The 22301-nt window shown below is 47.4% G+C and overlaps 1 protein-coding gene and 1 pseudogene across 1 annotated transcript in view; one reads left to right on the top strand and one right to left on the bottom strand.

Moving 5' to 3' along the window:
• Positions 1 to 20733, bottom strand: part of Kcnk10 (potassium two pore domain channel subfamily K member 10) — a 120742-nt gene extending 100009 nt beyond the window's left edge. The window contains exon 1 of the mRNA XM_077109013.1: positions 20682 to 20733. Coding sequence (XP_076965128.1) covers positions 20682 to 20733 — 52 coding nt within the window. The remainder of the gene's footprint in view (positions 1 to 20681) is intronic.
• On the top strand, positions 5593 to 6044 carry LOC143393647 (small ribosomal subunit protein uS17 pseudogene; annotated as a pseudogene).
• Positions 20734 to 22301: the final 1568 nt, after the last annotated feature.

The following is a 22301-nucleotide window of genomic DNA, read 5'->3' as shown; positions in this document are numbered from 1 at the left end:
GTGTGAGGCACTGGGTTTGATTCTCAGCACCACATATAAATAAATGAAATAAATGTCTATTAACAACTTATATATATATATATAATAAGAAAGTGACAGAAAGGGGAAATCCTGGGGAATGATAGTGGCCAAACTATATTGTTATATCATGTGTATATGAGAATATGTAACAATGAATCCCACCATTATATGTAATTATAATGCACCCATAAAAAGTATAGAACATTTTAAAAATGCAAGTGAAGTGACAGAAGGAAGTACTTCAAGAAGGGCAAAGTCATTGGCCATTTGTGGGGTGAAGATGTGCAAACCCTGCCTGTCACCGTCACACTCACCCTCCTCCCGTCCTACTAACAGACCCGATTGTACTTAAACATTAGTTAAATGACAACATTTCAAAGAACACAGACTTGAAATGAATCTTAATTGGTCCAATATAATAAGGATAATATCATTCCCTCTTGCTCATGATTGGCTTAAGGGCTGAAATAAGAAGTGTGTGCAGGGGTTCCCAGGGGGAAAATAATCCTCCGTGATAAAAAAGGAAGAAAGGAAGGAAGAGAGAGAAAGAAGAGGAGAGAAGACAAGACAAAACAAGGCAAGGCAAGGCAAGGCAGAGTGCAGTGGCACATACCTGGAATCCCAGCCGGGGAGGCTAAGGCAGGAGGATCCCAAGTTCAAGGTCAGCCTCAGCAACTTAGTGAGGCCCTAACCAACTCTGCAAGACCCTGTCTCAAAATAAAAAATAAAAAGGGTTGGGGGGGGGTGGCTCAGTGGTTAAGTGCCCCTGGGTTCAACCCCCAGGAAAGAAAGAGGGAGAGGGAGAGGGAGAGGGAGAGGGAGAAGGAAGGAAGGAAGGAAGGAAGGAAGGAAGGAAGGAAGGAAGGAAGGAAGGAAGGAAGGAAGGAAGGAAAGAAGGAAGGAGAGAAAAAGAAAGGAAGAAAAGGCCACTTCAGTTCCTTCCCTGATTTGAGGACATAACGGCTGCTGGAGCGCTCTTGCCGCCACCTGGGAGCCTTTCCTGATGTGATGAAGGCAGACAGGGCAGGAAGCTGAACAAATCTGGGCCCTTGATGGCATTACAAAACCGCTGAGCCAGCCTGGAACACCCGGGCTCAGTGAGGACACCACTCTCTTAGCTGTCAATGCCCGTGTTGTGTGAGCCACTTTAGCAGGACATTCTGCAACATATGGCAGCAAGCATCCTAATGGACACTTAAGAGAAAGACCAGAAAGACTTGCAGTGTCTACTGCTGACCTGGATAGGAGCAATCCCCGGGAAGTGGGCTGGCTCAGGAAGAAGGTGAGGTGAGGAAGTGAGACAGTATTCTCAGACCCCTCTCTCCTGCGATGTTGAATGAGATGCTGGCTGGAGGGGAGGGGGCCAGGGGAGTGGGGGGAGATCCATTTACATGCTGAAAGAAATTTGCAAGAAGAGAGGGAGAGACTGATGGTTCAGCAGAAGACAGGATGTCCCAAAGAGCAAATGTCCCCAGGCTAAGTAGAGGGATTGGCCTTAGGGGGAGAACCAGAGGGTAGGGATGCCACAGGTAGCCTAGCAATTTGATCACAGAAGATGAAGTCGTTCTTGCAGATCGCATCTTTTTTTAAGTCCAGTCTGAGTGTTCAAAATGTCAGATGCTTCTCAAGATCCATCCAGGACTTCCCTCCAGTCCTTCCTCACTCTTACTCTCAATTCCCTTCTTCAAGGCCCCACAGAACTCTTTCTCTCTTCTCCAGTACGTATTGTGTCTTGGGTTGAAGTTGGCATCCCCTGGGCCACCAGAATGGATGCCCCTTAAGGACAGGGACCATCCCATGAACATCTCAGTATCTGTCACAGAACCTGGTCCACTTGTTTACAAATATACTGAATCAAAATAGTCTGACTGTGGTGAGATAAGAAAGAAACTCGAAATTTGGCACAGTGGGGCACACCTGTAATCCCAGCAGGTCAGGAGGCTGAGGCAGGAAGATCGTGAGTTCAAAGCCAGCCTCAGCAACAGCAAGGCACTAAGTAATTCAGTGAGACCCTGTTTCAAAATACAAAATAGGGCTGGGGATGTGGCTCAGTGGTCGAGTGCCCCTGAGTTCAATCCCTGATACCACGCCCCCCCCCACCCAAAAAAAGACACTTGACCTACATTATCTGACACTTGATAAAATTTACTTATAACCCCTGAATCAATACTCATGGTATTTTTGTGGCCATTCACAAGCCTGGGCAGCATAGTGAAAATGTTTTAAATCACCTGATACATACATCCAGAGCTAAGGTGAAAGCTACATTCTGATTTCTTGTTCCTGCTCTATGCTACCAGCAAGTGTCCTTTTGAGATATAGTGAGTGCCATCTTTTCCACATTTTTAACTTTTTGTGGGTGATTTAAAATGAAGCGGTGTCTAGTGTCCCTATATGCAAGAAGACGTGAGGTGTCTTAGAAACATTACATGTGTTAGATAAGCTTCCTTCAGGCATGAGTTACCATGCTGTTTCCTCAAGCTCAGGGCTCAGTGAATCAACACTACGTGATAAGGTGCTTCAAACAGGAACACAGATAAAACAAGGTTATGTCTGGATCACTGGATGAGCCTGCTGAACCAGAGGTTTGCAGAAAGCTTGCCTGGTGTTACCCTGGAAGAAACAGTTTGCATTTGCTAGTTCAGTATTTGCATCAAGTGTGTAGAACATAGTAATTATCATAAATAATGAGAATCAACTGGACTTCACTTTGCCCTCTTTTGAGAAGCAGAATTAGGGAAACAAACTGGGAGGAGCCCCAACAAGCCTTAACCTCTCTTTGCCTGCTTCATGGATCACCTACCAGCACCAGGATTCGTACTGAAGATGTCTTGGGGAGAGAGCTGCTGAGTAGCTAAGATTATGTCCCCTGAGGTCCATTTAGCCTGCCTGAGAAGTCAAGCAGCTTGGGGCACTGAAGCCTCTCCCCTCACTCCCATGAGGCAGAGAAGCAGGGAGGCTAAGCTTTCCCACATGTCTTCATTTGGTTTCCCCAGAAACCGAACCTGCAATAAGGATTTGAACACACGTAGCTTGGAAGGCAAAGAAAGTACCAGGAGGGGACTGGAGAAGAGGAGCTAGGGATGGCAAGGCAGCCAGGGACACTGAGAAAAGGTCTAGCATCGAGCTAGCCACACTGTGGGCAAACGGAATTTTTCCTACCTGGAAAAACATATTCCTGAGTTCTCCGACCCAAGACTCGGGAGCTGGGGTGGTCATGCACTATCTCCCGTCAGTCAGTGTTTGAGGGTGCACCAGCTCCCCACCACTTTCTGCCTCCCATAGGGCATCAAAGTTGTTTCAGCTAAAAAAGGGGGGGGGTGGTGCAAGAATTGGCAGTCAGAAGTTGGCACTGTGTATAAGAGTGGGAACAATGAGGACAAGGACAGGCACTGGACGTCCACTACATCATACAGAGCTGACACTGAAAGTCCCACATCAGCTGAGACCAGGGCTGGAACCACTGCATGAGATGCCTACAGTAGACCACGTTCCCCTACGTCACGCACATACCAGCCGTCACATGCTTCCAGACACCTAGCTAATTCAAGGGCCAATCCCCATCAGTTTTACATCAAAGCAAGGTGTCGTGTTTCTAAAGGAACCTGGAAGTACACAGGGTTACTGTCCTTCTATGGTAGAAGGAAACATGGAAAACTCATTTGCACTTTAGATGATCCAAGGAGGCCTTTTCCCTAGAATAGCCTGGGCTAGAAATGTGAGGGAGGACTAGTACTTGGTGGATGTGCTGCTATCCCACCTTCACAGCCCACTTAGTTCCCTGATGATCCACAAAGACGGGCATCCCTGCCAAGGGAGCACTGGAGCTCAGCCTTTCCCTGCTCCCACCACCCCCGCTACTGTCTCAGCCACTAAGGAATGGACACTCCATCTCATATATCCAGAGGAGCCCTGGGGTGTGGCGGGGGTTCAGGTAGGAGGGGAGCAGGGAAGATGTCTTATACTCCAGTGTTTCACCACAATCAACTACTAAAGAAGAGCAAAGAACGAAGACCTTTCCTCCATCACACTGGTGACTAGACGGCTGGGCTGCAAACCCAGAGAGTATGTTTCTCCCATCATTTGCATTTCTGTCACTTTCCCAGGTTTAGATGTGAGGTGTCCCCCAAAAGCTTACGTGTGAGACAGTGCAAGAAGGTTTAGAGGTGAAATGATTGGGTTATGAATGTTTTGACCTAATCAGTGCGTTAATCCCCTAACAGGGGGATAACTGCAGGCAGGTAGGGTGTAGCTGGAGGAAATAGGTCCCAGGGGGTGTGCCTTTGGGGTATATATTTTGTCCTTGCAAAGCAGGGCGCTCACACTTGCCCCCCACCCCCTTTCTCTCTCCCTCTCTCTCTCTCTCTCTCTCTCTCTCTCTCTCTCTCTCTCTCTCTCTCCTTCTCGGCTTCCTGGTACCACGCGCCCAGCTGCTTTCCTCCACCACACACTTCCACTATGACATTCTGCCTCACATTAGGCCCCGAGGAATGGAGCTGGCCATCTATGAACTGAGATGACGTGAGACCCAAATCAACTTTTTCTCCTCGAAAATTGTTCTTCTCAGGTCTTTTGGTCATAATAGTAAAAAAAAACTACCTAAAACACAAGGTCATAGCATAATCCTTGGGAAATGGACAAAAGAATAACTGACCACTGCATGTCTCAGAAGCCACCATATAGTTGTATAGCCACAGAGCCATGTCCTCTGTAGATGGAGAATATCAGGGACTCCCATGACCCCAGCAATGAGGACCAGGCAGGCCTGGAGCAAGGCAACCTCCCAAGTGGGCCTCACTGGCCTACATAGAGATGAAGCTCAGCTGGTACAGAAGCCCAGCCAGAGACCAGAGTGGGCAAGAAGAGCCAAGGTCTTGCCTTGAAGCCAAATCCCAGCTCAAGTATTTCCAGGGGGGATGACCATGTCCAAGTGTGTACACACACTCAGTCCCTGGTTGTCCATTTCTTCATTCAGAATAGATATGGATGCCACAACATGAGTGAACCCTGACAATATTACACTAAGTGAAAAATGCTACATGGTGTTCCATCTATATAAACTTCCATTTATATTGGCTGAGTGGCTGGGAGAGGCCATCCTGCCAGAACCTCCCAGAGATTTCTGCTGTATTTGAAACCAGTCCTGTTGGTCAGTGGTATTCATCAAATCCATAGAGTAGAAAGATCTGTGGTTGCCTGAGGCTGGGAGAGGCTGAGGGGAAATGGAGAGTTACTACCAACAGGTATGGATTTCTTTTTGGAGTTGTAAATATTTTCTAAAATCTGATAGTGATGATGGTCACACAACACTGTGAATAGACTATAAAAACCACTGAATTATACATTTTTAAATAGATAAATTTATGGTATGTAAATTACATCTTATAGAAGCTAGGGCTTTTTTTTTAATAGATATAGATCCCTCACTACATGCAGGTTCTTTGAAAGCCATGAGTAAATATCTAGGTTGGATGGCTAAATATCAGGATATTAACCAGAAGGACAAGCAAAGTGTCACAGTCCACTGGAAAGAATAAATTATAGCTTTTTTTTTTTCATGTGGGCAGGAAGATGAGGGACGTTCCAACTGAGCATGACCACCAAAAGTAGCCAACCATCTCTTAAAACAAGAAAAGGGTCTTGCTAGGAGAAATGAACAAGGAGAAGCTCATGCAATACAAGAACATTGGTTTGGACTTCAAGATGCCCAAAGAAGCCATTGAGGGTACCATCATAGACAAGAAACGGCCCTTCCCTGGTGGCAGACCCTATTAGGCGTGGTGATCAAGATGAAGTGCAGAGACCATTATAATCCACTGGGACTATCTCAGCTACATCCACAAGTACAATAGCTTTGAGAAGTGCTACAAAAACATATTCATGCATCTATCCCCTGCTTTTAGGTCATCCAAATCGGTGACATTGTCACAGTGGGGGAAGAACAGCCCCTGAGCAAGATGGTGTGCTTCAACCTACTCAAGGTCACCAAGGCCACTAGCACCAAGAAGCAATTCCAGAAGTAATCAGACTGGATGCCTGTGCACTTCCTGAAATAAAATAAAGATATTTTCTCCCTTCCAAAAAAATAATAAATTATATCTTATGTGTTATGCACTTATGTGTTATGAGTACTTTGCTTAATGCATTGAAGATCCTCAGTAAAGATCTGCTACTAGTTACATCATCGCCATCATCTAATAGGTGCCTCCCATGCCCAGCACTGAGGATGCACAGTCTCACTTCAGTCTCACAACCGTACCCATCCCCAGAGGTGGGTATTGCTACCATTTCTGGATCTCAGGTAGGATAACCTGCACTCAGAGAGGTAAGTTAGCACCTAAGGTCAGAAGCTTGGAAGTGGCAGAGGGGGGCCACCTACACCTTCTCATCACACATCTCATCTCTAGCAGCAGCCAGTCAGAAAATGTGGTCATCAGTACCACTGACCAACAGGACTGGTTTCAAATACAGCAGAAATCTCTGGGAGCTTTTGGCAAGATGGCCTCTCCCAGCCACTCAGCTAAGAGCCCTGGCAGCATCAGTGCGGCCTCACTGACCTGCCTCAAGCTTCAGGTACAACACTCAGGACCCCTGGATTGTTGGTGGACACCACAGCCAGTTCAACCATCTGATGCCTCCTTCGGCTCTTGTGACTCAGGCTGGCCTATTCGCCTGTCTGCTCTAGCAGCCTGGAGATGGCCAGCCTCATCCCAAACAGAAGCCCATCCCAACCCCCATTTAGAAGACATAGACACTCTGGAAATCCTGTAGAGCAAAATGTTCCCGTCTGCTAGAGTGTGTGCCTGTGTGGGGGCACGTGTGTGTATTTAAGTACCTCACACTGCAATTCCTTAGAGATCAATTTACGTGCCACTATCATGGGGGAGACCCAAACTCTCCTGTCCGCTCAGTGTACATGCACAGCACACACAGTCCTAATGAACAGGAGTTCTTCACAAAATTTAAATACAAACTAGCCAGTTCAGAAGCCTTCTTTGAAGTCACTGAATTTTCTGACAGACTGTTGCTGACTTCAGCAGGATGGATATTCATTTTATACTAACTTGTCAATGGAAAGATTTTTTTGCAGAGCAATGTGACATCAGAATACCTTCATTTTCATTCTGTGTGTAATATTTTTTGAACCCTTTTACTTATCCAATATGTGCCTGAAACTGATTTCTAGAGCGCAGAGGACGTCAACTTGAGTGTCTATAAGGGACGCTGAGCTTTGGCAATATGGGGATGGAGACTTCGTCTTATTCATCACTGTACCTGGAGGGCGCAGAACAGTGCTGGCACAAAGAAGACATGCAGCAAATGTCTGCTGTTGGATGGATGGATGTCTTCTCCAAGAGGCTGAGGACACATATAAATCAGCACTTGCTGCCGACCAACAGAAATCTCAACATCAATACACTCCAACTCTTAGTTGGGTCTACTTCATTAATTCTTTTTTTTTTTTTCCTGTCCAGGGGTACTTAACCACTGAGCCACATGCCCAGCCCTTTTTATTCTTTATTTTTGAGACAGGGTCTCGCTAAGTTACTTAGAGCCTGACTACATTGCTGAGGCTGGCTTTGACTTGCAATCCTCCTGCCTCAGCCTCCTGAGTCACTGGGATTACAGGCATGAGCCACTGTGCCTAGCACTCATTTATAATTTTTTTTCTTGGTACTCAGGATGGAAGTCAGGGGCACTCAACCTCTGAGTCACATCTCCAGCCCTACTCTGTATTTATTTAGAGATAGGGTCTCACTGAGTTGCTTGATACTTTGCTGTTGCTGAGGCTGGTTTTGAACTCACAGTCCTCCAAGCTGCTGGGATTACAGGCATGTGCCACTGCGCCCGACCCAATAATTCTTTTTCCCAAAAGAAGAAGAGAAAAATGAGCTCAGCACATGTTGGCATTGCCAGAAGAGGCACCTCTGGATAATGGAGGTGACCACACAGGGTTCAAACACTCACTCTGTCCCTTCTTCACTGTCTGGGCAAGGGCAGCAAATCTAGACTTCAGTGTGCCTTCTGAGAAGCTTTGTTGGGCTTAGAGATCTTGAAAGTCCCTCCCAGTTTCTGAAGAGAGTTGAATGTGAGCTGGACGAGTCCTGGACATCTGCACTACGGAAGTGTGCTTTCAGGGCCCTTTCCTGCTCTTCCCTGACACCTGCGCCCTCCAGAGCCCTCAGTCTGTCTCTGCAGAGCACCTCTAACTTTTCCCCTTCTCACCTGACGCCATCCCTCAACTTGTGACACCTCTGTTCCCGGTCCTGTTCCTCCTGGCCCAGCTTATACACCTAACTCTGCTGTACCCATGGGCCCTTGAGAGAGTGTGTTACCTGAGAAACTCCATTTGCACTAAGACAAGTTCTGCAGATGAAGTTTTAATCCCTATCTCCTTCAGTGCATTTACCGTGGCACCTCATAATTCTTTGTGCACCTGGCTCAGTGCCAGGCCATGACTTCTCTGGGCGCATAGCCCCGGGAGTTGGGGAAGGTGGGGTTCATCTTTCTGTGCTCAGCGCCAAGCCCCATTTCCATGGGCACTTACTCAATAAGTGTTTATACAATAACCAGATGGATGAATGGCAACAGCTGGTGAATGGAGTAACCAATGGATCCTAGGCCTCCTGGTGGCCATGGGAAGGAGCAGTGTGGGTCATGGAGACGGGAACTTAGAAGGCTCCTCAAATCCCACCCCCTGTGGCTGTGGGCTGTGTCTGTCTTTAGAGCTGAGGCTGAATGCAGAGATTATCTCCCGACAAGCAGGCATTCATGCTCCCACAGAAGCTGTGTTCTCACCCTGGCAGAGAAAGGATCAGGGCAGACAGTCTCTCATGAATGCAGGCTCTGGGGAGGCCCCCTGAGCTGAGGCCACAAGGACAGGACTAGCAGGGGTCCCATGATAGTTGAAGGGGAAATACCTCAGTGTTACAATGCCCCCGACACACCAGGAACAAAGGGACAGCAGGCGTGGAGAGGTCTGTGGCAAGTGTAATAAGCCCATTATGCTGGACTCACAGCCCTATGTTTCCAAGAGGAGTCTGAAGTACCCAAGAATGTGGACATGCCAGTTTCTGGTTTATTGATTTGTTCACACCAGATATGCAGATTATCACAGAATCAAGGACTGAGTAACAAAGCCAGGGAAAAGATTATTTTAGCAAACAGAAATTGAAACGCAATCACCATTGCTTTAAGATACACCTCCCACGTGCAACTGGAGGTGTGGAATTGGTTATCATAAACCAAAGATGTCAAGAAAAGCTTCTCTCTGCCCAGATGCTTTTCACCAATTCCTAGAAGAAGACTCAGACACCCCAGGCGACTCCAGCACCCAGTACTGTGCCTTCATTCTCCACATACATTTGTTGACTCCATTGGTGGACTTATGAGCGGCTTAAATAATCTTTAAAATAAAAACTTAATTGTGTCATCTTTCTATTTTACCCTATTCCAAGTCTTCCCATTAGGCTCGAGGGTGGGGGGAGACAAACTCCTTAATACAACTTGCTATACCTTGCATAATCTGACCACCTCCCACCTCCCAACCTCATGACACCGTGCCACATCTCACTCTCTAGCCAGTAAAAGATCCAAATCTTCTGACCAAAGACCAGAGCTCTGGTTTACCATGCCTCATTGGCTCTCTCTGTTCTTTAAGAACACATTCAAAAATTCAAGATCTAAACCAAAGAGCTGTCCAAAGCATGGAGTGCCAGGAGCCACCATCTTTAAGCACAACTTAAGTTACAGCTGAAGTCTGTACACACCAGGCCTTACAAGCCATTTTTCATAGTAAAAATGAAAATGCGAAGGAAATTATGTGCATGTGGCTTGCTCTGGGTCACAATGAATACCAGTGTGGATCCAGGAATTGAACATGGAGTCTCAGGAAGGGTAGAGTTACTTTGAAACTAAAAGGCGCTGTGTAGAAGCTACCCTCAAAGCCGGTCACTGAGGGGAGGGGGATTCCAGGATGAAGGAATAGAAGAGGAAGTGACAGAACTAGAGGTTTGACACAATGGCACATTGGCATCCTGAGACTTCATCTGCCCTTGGTTGCCATGGCTACAGACACCATGACAGCTGGCTCTGGAACGTGAAGGGGCCCCAGGCAGTCTCATTTGACCCTCTCCCATGGTGCCCTAGACTCTGTCTTTGTAATTTTGTGCAGAAAGTGACATATCCAACAATGTCCAGCTCCCGGTCATTCTCAAGTCCACAGAGGCACTCAAAGGAAACCCTATTCACTCTTCTCTGCCCAAACACAGAGGCTCCAAAACTTCCTTCAGAATACAAAATCGCCCCCAGGAATAAGCTAAGCGTGTAACATTGGGAAACGTGGGAACCCTAGGCATCAAATGAACCCTGCTGCCAGTAATTTTTTTTTTTTCAGGAATGTACAGAAAAAGCAATAAGGACATTAAAAAAAAAAATGTTTACTCGAGACACGACAAGGAGTGCTAACAGTCCTCTCTCCACCGGTCCTGGGTGAGATTCTGACATGTGCTTTAGTCACAGGATTCAGACCCTGGCCTGCCACCACCACGGCAGGGACACCCCAGACGCAAGACGCACAGACAGCCGTCCCCAGGAATTCCCACTGCTCAGCCCAGATGCTTTCATGGTCTATAAAAGAAGGGAGCTTGCAAAGTAAGAGAAGGCAGACCATGAGCTTCCACACTCAACCTCTGGTTTTACAGGGAGGGAAAAATAGGGCATGTTGTGTGGTCATTTTTTGTTAATGTTTTAACAGGCTTAGACTGCACGGGTCCCACAGAAGACAGGTTCCATGAATGCTTTTTGTATTGGAATAATACAAAAAGTTTGGACGGCTGGGTATCCTGGGAGCTAGCAAAAGACCATATATTTGTGTTTTATATAAATCATCATCAGGCTCACTGTCTTTCTAGGATAATGTAGTGAGTACAAGGAAGAGGAAATGGAGTTAAATCAATAAGTGTTCTGTAATTCAGTTGAAAATGCAGGGCCAAACAAAATTAAGCAGATTTCTGTCCTGCAGGATCATCAGGAAAAAAAAAAAAGGACAAGGTGGAGTGAGACAGACCCAGATTCAAGTCACAACACTGCCCATAATGATGGGTGACTTATTTAAGCCTACTCACTTGAAAAGCAGGGAGAATAATTTCACCTGCTTCTTGGGATTATAAAGAAGATTATATGAGATAATGACTCGAAAGCACTTAGCACCATGCCTAGAACTTAATACATAAGCAATAAATATACGAAGAAATTGCCCACGGGATATTAAAATATGTCCTCAAATTCTCTGACACTCCTCCTTTCCAAAGTGACCTCCTTCTCCCCTTCCCCTCCCCAAATGTGAACTGAACTTAGACTGGCATCTAATGAGCAGAACACAGTCATAGTGACAATATGTGATTTCTAAGATTAGGTTAGAAAAGACATTGCCAGTTCTGCCTTGTTCTTTCTTGAATCGCTCGCTCTGGAGAAAGCCAGCCACTGTGTACCCTGTGTACCGCATGACACAAGCAGCCCATTGAGAAGCCCATCCTGGTGGGAAATGAGGCCTCTCCCTACAATCTGCAGCAGATTGCAAGTCCCATGAATGAGCCATCTTGGAAAGAGACCCTTCAGCCCCAGGCAAACCATCAGACAACAGGCCATCAGACGACAGGTCACTGTGGACATTGACCACGATGTGGTGACAGACTCCTAGCCAGACCACCCAGTGGATCTGTTCTCTAGTTCCTAACCCATGAGGGAATAAGTATTTATTGTTGACTTAAGCCATTGGATGCTGGGGCTATTTGTTACCCAGCAGTGTGGTAACACACTAAGGTACTGGGAGACCCTCCATGCAGGACTCCGCATCCCCCCAACACACACAGAAAGTGTCTTGACCACAGTGATTTTTGCTTGTTTGTTTGTTTTCCTCAGAGCACTTATTGAGACTCGCGTTCTATATCATAGAACACACTTGGGGAAATGCTGGTCTACAATTTAACCATTTATAAATCTTTATCTCAATTGATCACGTTAGCAACTATAAAGTGTTACTGTGATCTGTATTTTACTCAGAAGAAAACTAAGGATCAGGAAGTTAAGTGACTTGAGCAAGTTCATGAAGTGGTATGCTGTAAATGCATGTGACCTTCCCAAAATTCATATGCTGAAATCCTAACCCCTTCAGTGATGGTATTAGGATTAGTGTCCTTCTAAAAGAGACCCAAGAGAGACCCCCTCACTCCTTCTGCCATGAGAGAACCCAACAAAAAGTCACCATCTATGAGCTAGAAAGATGAGCCCTCACTAGACATCACGCTAACATCTACTGACACCTTGATCTTGGACTTCCCAGCCTCCAGAACAGGGAGAAATAGTTTTCTGCTGTGATAAGCTACCCCATTTATGGTATTTTGTTATAGAGGCTCAAATGGACTAAGACACACAGCCAATAAAATTAGTCAGACAAGGGGATGGGGTTGTGGCTCAGGGGTAGAGCACTCGCCTAGCACGTGCAAGGCGCTGGGTTCTATCCTGAGCACCACATAAAAATAAAATAAATATAATAAAGGTGTTGTGTACAACTACAATTAAAAAAAAATTTTTAAAAAACAGACAATAACTCAGGCTGAAGCATTGTGATTCCAAATCATATTCCTTCACTGGTCTTTTCTCCGGTTTATCCAGAACAGCATAGGGTTTTTTAAACCTGGACCAACAACACTGGGAGCCTATTGGTCTCAGGAGTGGTAGGTCTGCTATGGCCCACCCCCCGCCCCAGATGATCCAGACAGTGACCCAGATGCTTCTCAAGAGGTTAAGCTGGAGCCTGCTCCGCATCCACAGACCTTCACAACAGCACGACACAGGTGTCACGCGTGGGTCCCTGACCTGGCTCAGGCACTCTTCCCAGAGCTTTGCATGCACCACCTCATTCAATCTGCACAACAGATCAAGGAAGCACTGGCTCTGATCATCTCTGTCTTACAGAGGAGACCAAGTCACAGAGAAATGAAATTCCTTGCCCGAATCAGCCACTAATAAATGATGCAGCTTAAATTAGGACAATCAGGAAACAAAGAGACCTTAGTGATCATGATTCAACTTCCTCCTCTTCCAAGTAAATGTCAGAACCAGCCTTAGAACCCAGGGCCTCCCACCCTAGCCTCTCTCTCACACAGTACAGAAGGTGACATCTTGCTAGACTCAGGTTAAATGACTACCACATTCACTTAATCTCCCACCAGGGTATTGTAAAGTATACACTGAACCAGATTTACCAGAATGGTTTCCCATATCGCCTCAAATTCCACCACAAAAAAAAAAAAAAAATGAATGTCATCAGCCTAAAGCAACATTCTCCACCAGTAGATCCCAGGAGCTGCTCCAGATTGGTCCATAGTCAAAATAGTTAGCAACAGACTGTCCCCAATTTGTAAAGAAAAAATATATATGTTAGTGGATATAATCTCCTCTCTAAGCTTTTCCCTGAACCCTTTTTCTTCAACACTTGTTGCCTGACTTCTTGTCTCACTTGACAAAGTGGGTGATGTTCAACCGTCAAATATCTCACCTGGCACACAGCTTCCTGTTCAGCCTGTCAGACTCGCATCACATGAAAGTCACTAAGTTATACTATTTATCTTTATGCTGCTAAAATATTTGATGTGTTGTTATTCTGAGCACCTCCAGGCCTGCCTGCACATAAGAAACTCATTTCCCAGTAATGGTGAGATGGCTGCTAGCTTGTATATCAGAATTTAAAATATTGACATTTTTGACCTGCTACAAAGGTCACTGTGACTTCCAAGTTCTCTATCATCCAAGCAAATCTCATTGCCTCTTCAAGGGTCATTTTTGGTTTTTTGTTTTTTGTTTTAACTGAAAACCTCACTATTACTCCCAATGTTGGGTAATTGAATGGGGAAAAAAATTAGGAAATTTTGCAGAAGAAATAGAAATTGAGATGAGAATTCTGTAGGAATGGGGTGTGGGGATGAAGGAAGGAAGGAGAGAAGGAGAAGCTGCCTGTAACCTGCTGGTTTTCTTCTCCAATCCTGTTTTCCCACCATCCCACTCAGCTTCAAACCTCCTTGCACAGGAAGGGGAAGGGACGGGATCGAAAGCCACTGGAATCCCCTGATATCCTACCACCCCCACAACCTCTAATGCCTGAACCTAGGTGTGGCAAAGGAGGAGAACAAGTGCCTTCACGTCCACACCCTCCTTGGCCAATGGCTGTGGCCCTCACGCTGCCCCCCGACATACACACACACACACACTCCCACCTGCTTCTCCAGGCTGAAGTGATGGACTGGGAGTCAGGTTTCATTTTCCACCCACGGGACTCACAAATGCGAAAGAAAAAAATCTCAAAACTGTCAAACTGAGTCCACAAGACACAAATAAATGTTCTAGAAAGTAAATATGAGGTGCTCATTCCCACCATTGTGAGTGATGGCGGTGGGCCCGGCCCAGGCCAACCACAAGCTTCTACTGAGAGACTCCAGAGGATCCGAGCCTGCGAGCGGATGGGCCCTTTGATTCTCAAGGACAGCAATCAGCCAGGGGGTGTGGCCAACCTGGTAACCTCACTCCTAATGTCACATTTAGGTCCATTCCCCAACCAAGCCATGCAGAGCTGAGCCCCTAACCTACTCTAACCCTCACCAGTTCACTAGTAAATACCCTTTATAATAGTATCTGAGTACGGGGCGTGGGGGGGGGGGGCCGTGGGGGAAATAACTCACTTTTATTCACTTTTCTACTTCACCAAGGGAGCTGTCCAAACTGAAACCTCCTAATGGACCATGGTATAGTGGCTTCTTTCTGCTTCATCGTTATACTTTCTGTGTATAATTCCCTATAGGTTAAGTAAAAAGGAATCCACCAACTCACTGTCCCTATATTAAATATACCTTGCACCATATCTCAGTGGTGGGGGGAGTTTCCCACTTTGGGGCAAGAATATACTGTATTTGTTTTAAACACACCTGCTTTAAGAAAAAGCCAAAGCACAGATGTTTTGGAAACAGGAAGAAGAGCAAAAGCAACCCATCCAGCGGCAGGCTTTTGGGGTTTTTTTTTGTTGTTGTTGTTGTTTTGTTTTGTTTTGTTTGGTGCTGGGGATTGAACCCAGGGGTGCTTAACCACTGAGCCACACCCAGCCCTTTTATCTATCTATCCATCTATATCTATATATCTTTTTTGGTGGGGGAACAGGGCCTTGCTCAGTCGCCAAGGCTGGCTTTGAGCTCATGATCCTCCTGCCTCAGCCTCCCAAGCCACCATGCCCGCCACCCATCCACTCTGAATGATTAGGAGGGTGAAGAGAAGATGAGTTCCCTTAGACACTACTGGAAAAGAGCCCTGAGCCAAATCTTGGCCCAGAACATCTTTGGAACATCCTTCCTCTGTACTTTCTAAGATAATTGTGATGATTTGGGAACATTATTAATCCCGTTTGGAATGCTGTTCTCCTGAAAGTTGGATATCATAATCAAAAATAGATTATTTTCCTTCCAGAAAATCTAAGCTATGCAAATGTGTGTTTGCAAACACATGAATAAACACAGCACTTCAGGGACTTAGTAAGTTGAGCCTGGCTCCCATTCGTAAGGAGCTGAGATCTCCTCCCCTTAGCCAGCACAGCAGAATGGGCACCAGGGTCTTCCCTGTGACTCATGGGGTAATGACCTTGTCAGCCTGTGGGAGCCTGGTAAACACAGCCATCAACCAAGGACTCCCTGATCAACAGAGAGCCAGTTCCTCCACATCCCTCAGAGGAACTTCTGAATACACGCTGGGGTAAGGAGGAGTGGGAGACTGTAGGAGGGACAGAGCCTGGGGAGGGGGAAACTGGAGGGAAACTGCTCTGGATGGGAGCATCGGAAGTCCTGGATGAGCCCCGGTTCTGCCTGTTTGCACCTTTATCCTTTCTACATCTTAGTCTACCCATCAGTAAATCTGAGACTCTAATACCTACAAAAATAGGGTTGTTTAAAGAACAAATGAGATCATTTGTGAAGAGCGTTCTGTAAACTGAAATGTGCTACTCACATACACCACAGGCCTGTCTGGAATTCTGCTTTAAAGTATGCATGGGGGGAAAAAAAGTAGGCACAAAAAAAGTGAGGGTGTTTTTTAAAAATCCAGCTCCGGTGTCGTGATTTCGCCTTTCTGATGCCCCGCTATTTGAGGACATTCTTCCTTTCTCCTTATTTATACGTTGTCACGTGTAGAGAGAGGGGGACCTGGAATTTCCCAGATGTTTAGAGCCCTCCATCCTCTCTGATCCACCCCTCATCCATTCAAGTGAACATTCATTATGAACAGCAAAAAGTGCAAGCACAAAGGCCCTGAGACAGAAATGAGTGTGACTTGAGAAACAAAGGGAAGTCGAGTGGTCCAAGATCAGATAAAGCCAGGTCAATGGCCCCTTTCTACATGGGAAGATAGTGAAGACCAGAGAGGCTAAAGGAGAAATCCAAAGTCACACAGCTGTCACTCCAGCTGGTTCTGGAACCTAATTCCTTTGCTCCCCAGTCCACATTATTTTTTATATTATACTGATCTGTCTGCCTCAATCCATGTGAATGTCGTTTGCTCATCTCCTGGCTTTTTTCTTTTTCTTTTTCTTTTTCTTTTTGAGATAGGGACTCAATAACTGCCAAGGCTGGCCTCAAACTTGCCATCCACCTGCCACAGCCTCCTGAGTAACTGGGATTACAGGCATGGCACACAGCAACTGGTTTCATTTGGCTTTTAAAAGTTTTTAACACAGAGAGGCAGCAAACAAATTCTAATTTCAAGCAGAAAATCACCACTAAATGATCCTGGTGATCAAAAAATGCATATGAATTCTGCTTTGAAAGCTGAGACTTCAGTGCCAATCTACCTTTGTGTGGATTCTACCCAAACAGCACCCCTCTTAGTTGAAGGCTCAGTTCTGTGACTATGGAGGAAGGACACAGCCCACCAAAGACTAATCATTTCATACTTCAGCTTCATTTTCGTGCGTACACCTCTTGACAGTGCTTTGCTTAATTCATCTAAGAGCAATCAAAACCAATCTGTTCTCAAACCACCATCATTTGGTGCTATTAAATTGTCAGGCAATGGGGCTGTGAGCAAAGCATCATAATTACAACTTCCTTCCATAACTCCTAAGCATCTCCACCTGAGGGTTCCACACTCAATCCTACAGTTCCTGTGTTACGGTTTAGATGCATTGTCCCTGTGAAAGCTCACATTGTGAGACAATGAAAGAAGGTTTGGAGGAGAAATAATTGAATTAAAGCCTTAACCTAATCAGAGATTTCATCCCTGATGGGATTAACTGGAGGCGGGTGGGTGTGGTTGGAGGAAGCAGTTCATTGGGGGTGTGGCTATGGGGTATATATTTGTATCTGGAGAGTGGTGTCTGTCTCTCTGCTTACTGGTCATGATGTTGAGCCTCACCTTGAGGCCAGAGGAAGGGAGCCAGCCGTCTATGGACAAAGACCTCTGAAACTGAGAGCCCTCAAATCAATTTTTCCTCCTCTATAATTGTTCTTGTTGGGTCTGTTAGTCCCAGTGGCAAAAAAGCTGACTGAAGCACCCCATTACGTGAACTGTGCCTCACTTTTCTATTGTATGTTACATCCTCCTTTATTGCTCTGATAAACACACTTGGTGTATCAAACTGAACCTCTGCAGAACTTAACCAAAGTCTGTCCAGTGGCCAGTGACTGGTCCACAAGATGGAGAACTGAAGGTGCTGTTACCTAGAGAAGTTGGTGGAGAAAACAATTCACAGGGACAGCTAGTTCATTCAAAGACTTGTCCCTCCCTTCTGTTCCTCCTTTCCTCCTGCCCCTTCTCCTCCTCGCTCCTTCTCCTTCTCCCAATGAGCTTCTCCTTTCCTGGACCAGGCAAGAGCCAGAGGTCCCAATAACTTAAGAGACACAGACTGAAAGTGTGTTTCAGAGCCTGGATTCCAGTCCAGTCCCAATACCTTGCAATCTTGGGCAAGTTACTTCACCTCTGTGTTCCTCAGTTCTCTCGTCTATGAAATTAGGACGGTACCTTCCCCCTAAGATTTTTGCAAAGATTAAGTTAATTAATGTATGAAAATCAGAAGTCCAATGTCTGGCACATAATTCTATACAGATTTAAGATTCGCTGTCCTTAAGCCTCACTCTCCTCCTGCCTCTGTCCCTAGCTAAGAAAGACCATGGTCACCTCCACCATCAGGAACAACCTTGAATAAGTCGAGCACCTCACTTAGTGGAAGGCAGCTTCATGTCATCCCGCTGGCCATCGAGTGTCAAATGGGATGATAACATACATCAGATCCGTATTTTGAAACTATGAAATAACGTACATAAAACACCTGGTAGGCAGTGCTTGTTTATTGAAGCCTTTTTATTTTTAGCAGCAACGCTAGTAACTGTGGATGCTACTTCCATTCTTTCCTTCACTGTAACAAGTGGAAAGATCCTCCGTATGTCACTTACGCCAGGACATGAATCTGTAGAATGATGATCCCACAGAAATGTATTTTAAAAGTCAAGGCCAACTAATTAGAATAAACTTAAAAAGTCAAGGCCAGCTTCACAAAATCAGTTCCACAGTGCTCCTTCCCTACCAGAGGAGACCTCCACTCTGACAACTGCCCACCCTTGGTGGTTCCAGGGCATCTCCCACTGGACCAGACCTAGACTGAAGTCAGGAGCCTTCTCAACGGTGGTCCCACTGTGGCTGCCTTCCAGTAGCTCCAGGGGTTCCACCTCCACACCTGATGACGTCACGTTCTCCAGCTCCCTCCTCCATGCACTTCTCCTTTTCCACGGCCACCACCCAGCTCCATGCACCATTGCATTTCATCTCCTATATCCACGAGAGCTGCACGACCTTTATTTTAAAACTCAGTTCAGATCATGTCACTCTTCAGCTTGAAACTCTTCAGTACTTAAAGACTGCACTCCTCCTCCCCCCCATAATCCTACTCCACCTCTTACACCACCAGGGCTTTGGAATTTGATCCACCATCACCCACCCACCCCATCCCCTGTCACATCTTAAAATACAAGCTCCCTTGCTCTCTGCTCCAATCATGAACCTCTTTTCAGAGGGTCTCAAATACATGTGCCCCAGGACTTCTGTACTTGCCATTCCCTCTTCTGAAAAAAATTCCCCTTCTCACTGGTCAATTAACTCCTACTTCAGGTTTCAGCACAGGTGTAATCTCCTCAGGGAAGGATTCCCTGGCTACAAGCCTCCGTTGGTCCTTGTCAATCTCTTCTATCAAACACTTCCTTAAAATCCTGATGCTCATGGTGCATACATAGACTTTAATTATGGACTTCTCCAAGCAATGATTGCTTTAGATCTGTCTCCTTTACTGTAAACTACAGGAAGTAGAGTCTTTTGTCTGCCCTGTTCTGACCATATCTCCAGTGCCTAAGACTGTGCTTGGTATTCAATAAATATGCTCTGGAGGAATTTAAAAAAAAAAAAAACACTTTCATATTTCTAGAGATTTAAAAACAAGGTAAGTCTGGATTGTATTTAAGGTGTTTAAAAAAAAAAACTCAGTGTATTTGAAGGGCAACACCTCTCCATTCAGTCTTAAACTACCTGTCAATTCATAAGTCATTTACTTAACAAATTGAGTGGGTTTCCTGTTTCCATTCTGGAGAAGAAATGCTCCTCATAAAGAACATTAAACACAACACCCACCCACCAAATAAATTCCAACCCCAAAACACACCCAGAGGCCACTCCTAGCCCAGTTCAGCCTTCAGATGAGCTAAGAACACGCTGAAGAGCTTTCTGGTCACAACTGGACACGTGCTATCAATGTGTTCAGCTCCCTTATTAATCACTCAGGAGAAACCTTAACATCTGGATGCTAATTTCAGTCACCGTGACCAACACTAGGCACACACAAATCTACCTATTTTGCAGGGAAGGCACATAGACAAACATTTGTAAAAAGCATGTAAATCACACCATTGCCTGCAGTGGGCACACTGTGAGACCCCTCCCAGAGCCTTTGCCAGCCCCACCCATCTCGAAAACCACTCCCCCCGCCCGCTTCTACTCCAACCTGAACCAAACCAGCTGCCTAGTTTGGTAATAAGATTGAACGAAGACTCCAGAGGCCTTAGGGGCTCCATTATTATGCTTGCCCTGTGCGAAAGGCCATCCCCAGGGACAGTGGCTACAGATCAGAGCCTCACTTGCTGCCAGGAAACCTTTCCCACTGAGGACACCCAGGGCTTGCTGTACAGCTCCAGGTCCAGGAGAAGCACCCCACCCATCTGCCAGAGAGACAAAGATCAGCAGAAACAAAGGACACACACACACACACACACACACACACACACACATGCACACCCAAAGTCAAAAGCAAATATCGACACTTGGTGCAATTTCAAACCAAGAAGTCAGCTTGGTGTATCATTAAATAGATTTTTTTTTAATCCAGGAAGGACAATGATTATGTGGTAATGACAGGCGCTATGTGGGTTCCGAACCCACGCTGCCTCCGCCCTCCTCCCACCCGTGCTGCAGTCCCCAGGGGCATTTCCCAGCCTCGGGACACACGCTGCCAGGGGCAAGAGTGCTTTCACTCATGGAAGCGCGCACACGCCAGGCAAGGGCGACCAAAAGTAGCAAATACCAACCTTTAGGATCCCAGTTCACCTGCTTTCTTGGCGTCTCGATTGGAAATTTCATTGCTCCGTTGCCCAGAAGGGGGGGAAATAAAAAGAATCAGAATAATAATAAAGCCCTCGAGCTTCACACGCCTCGGTACAGCAGCCCAACAAAACAATTTCCAAGGATGGGGGAGCCTTGGACTGGCTCGTGGAGGGGGGCTCCAGAGAAAAGTGGGGAAATATTGGCTTAGGGAAGAATTAGAGACGGCTTGGGTGTCTGCACCGGTTGAGGGGCGGTCTGCTGCGGCCGGGTGGGTAAAAGAAAAAGTAAGGTTGGCCAGGCGTGGATGAAAGGATGGAGAAGAAGGCTCGGGAAGACGAAGAGCCACCAAGCTGCTTTCCAAAAGCGGTGCGGCAGGTTGGGGGCTGAGCAGCCGGAAGGCCGAGGCTAGGGAGAAGCCCACTGCAGTGTCACTCGGCCCCCGAAGGCGTGTACGTACACACTCTCGCACACACTCTCGCACACACACTCCCGGACGCGCGCTCGGGCGGGCACGTCAACCTAGCTCCGCGGCGCAGAGCGCACACGCCCCACCCCAGCCGCGCTCCTCGCCCCCGGGCGACGCCCCCCACTCCCCACCCCCCGAAAGCCATTGGACAGAGGGGTGGCGCGGCGCCGGGGGAGCGCGCCGCGAAGCCGACCCTCCCCGTGGCGCGCCGCAGATGCCCAGCCGCGGCGGGAGAGCGCAGGGCGCGCGGCGCACAGAGGCTCCCGGCCCGGAGGTGCACTAAGCCCGGGTGCCAGGCCCCAGGCGGTGGGCGGTGGCGGACCTGCCCGCTCGGCGGCGGGAGGCAGCAGGAGCAGCGGCGAGGAAGCCGGGCGGGGCGAGAGCGGGCGGCCGGCGCGCTGCTACTTACTGGCAAGGCCGACCGGCGGCGGGCTGGGAGGCGGCCGCGGCGCGCTCCGTGGAGTTGCAGCCGGAGACACGCTTGGCTGCCTGGAAGGCTCCGCAGGAGGCGGAGGAAGGGCTGCTGCGGCCCCGCCGCAGACCTCTGCCTCGGGGATCACCTCTTCTCACCGCTCCCACCCTGGGCGCCTCCTCCCCTTCTTTTGTCACTTCATTTTTTCACTCCAGTCCCCTCCCGCTCCTGGTTCTCCCGCCTGAGCCCCGAACCCACGGCCCCACTGCACTCCACGGAGGCCAGTGCCAGTCATGAGCCTTTTGTTCTGGGACTGCTCGGCGTCAGCTGCGATCTCCCCATCCGGGGAAGCTCGTTCCCCAGGCGCAGCCCGGTCCCTTCCCCAGCTACCTGCAGTACGACTTGGACTCCCGCTCGGAGGCTGGGGAGAGGGCTGGAGAGAGGTGCCGTGGCCCTGGAGGAAAGAGGAGTTGCCAAGGCCGGGCGGATCCAGGGAGCAGTAGCCGGAGAGCCCAGGGATCCAGGACCGGGAAGTGCAAAGAGACCCCCAATCATGTTCCCAGAAAGTGGCTAAACCGGGAACACTATCCCCACCCCTAGTCTCTAGCTCTGCGAGAAACCACAGGGGTTTGTGTTGAAGTCTCCAGAAAAGCCTGTACTGAGGTTCTCAAAGAGGCACTCTGAAGTATCAATATAAAATTCCCTAGGATGCTTAGTAATGGGGCC

The sequence above is a fragment of the Callospermophilus lateralis genome, chromosome 3 (genome assembly GCF_048772815.1).
Source record: "Callospermophilus lateralis isolate mCalLat2 chromosome 3, mCalLat2.hap1, whole genome shotgun sequence".
NCBI lineage: Eukaryota > Metazoa > Chordata > Mammalia > Rodentia > Sciuridae > Callospermophilus > Callospermophilus lateralis.
The sequence above is the reverse complement of the archived record's forward strand: the minus strand, read 5'-3'. Positions and strand labels throughout refer to the sequence as shown.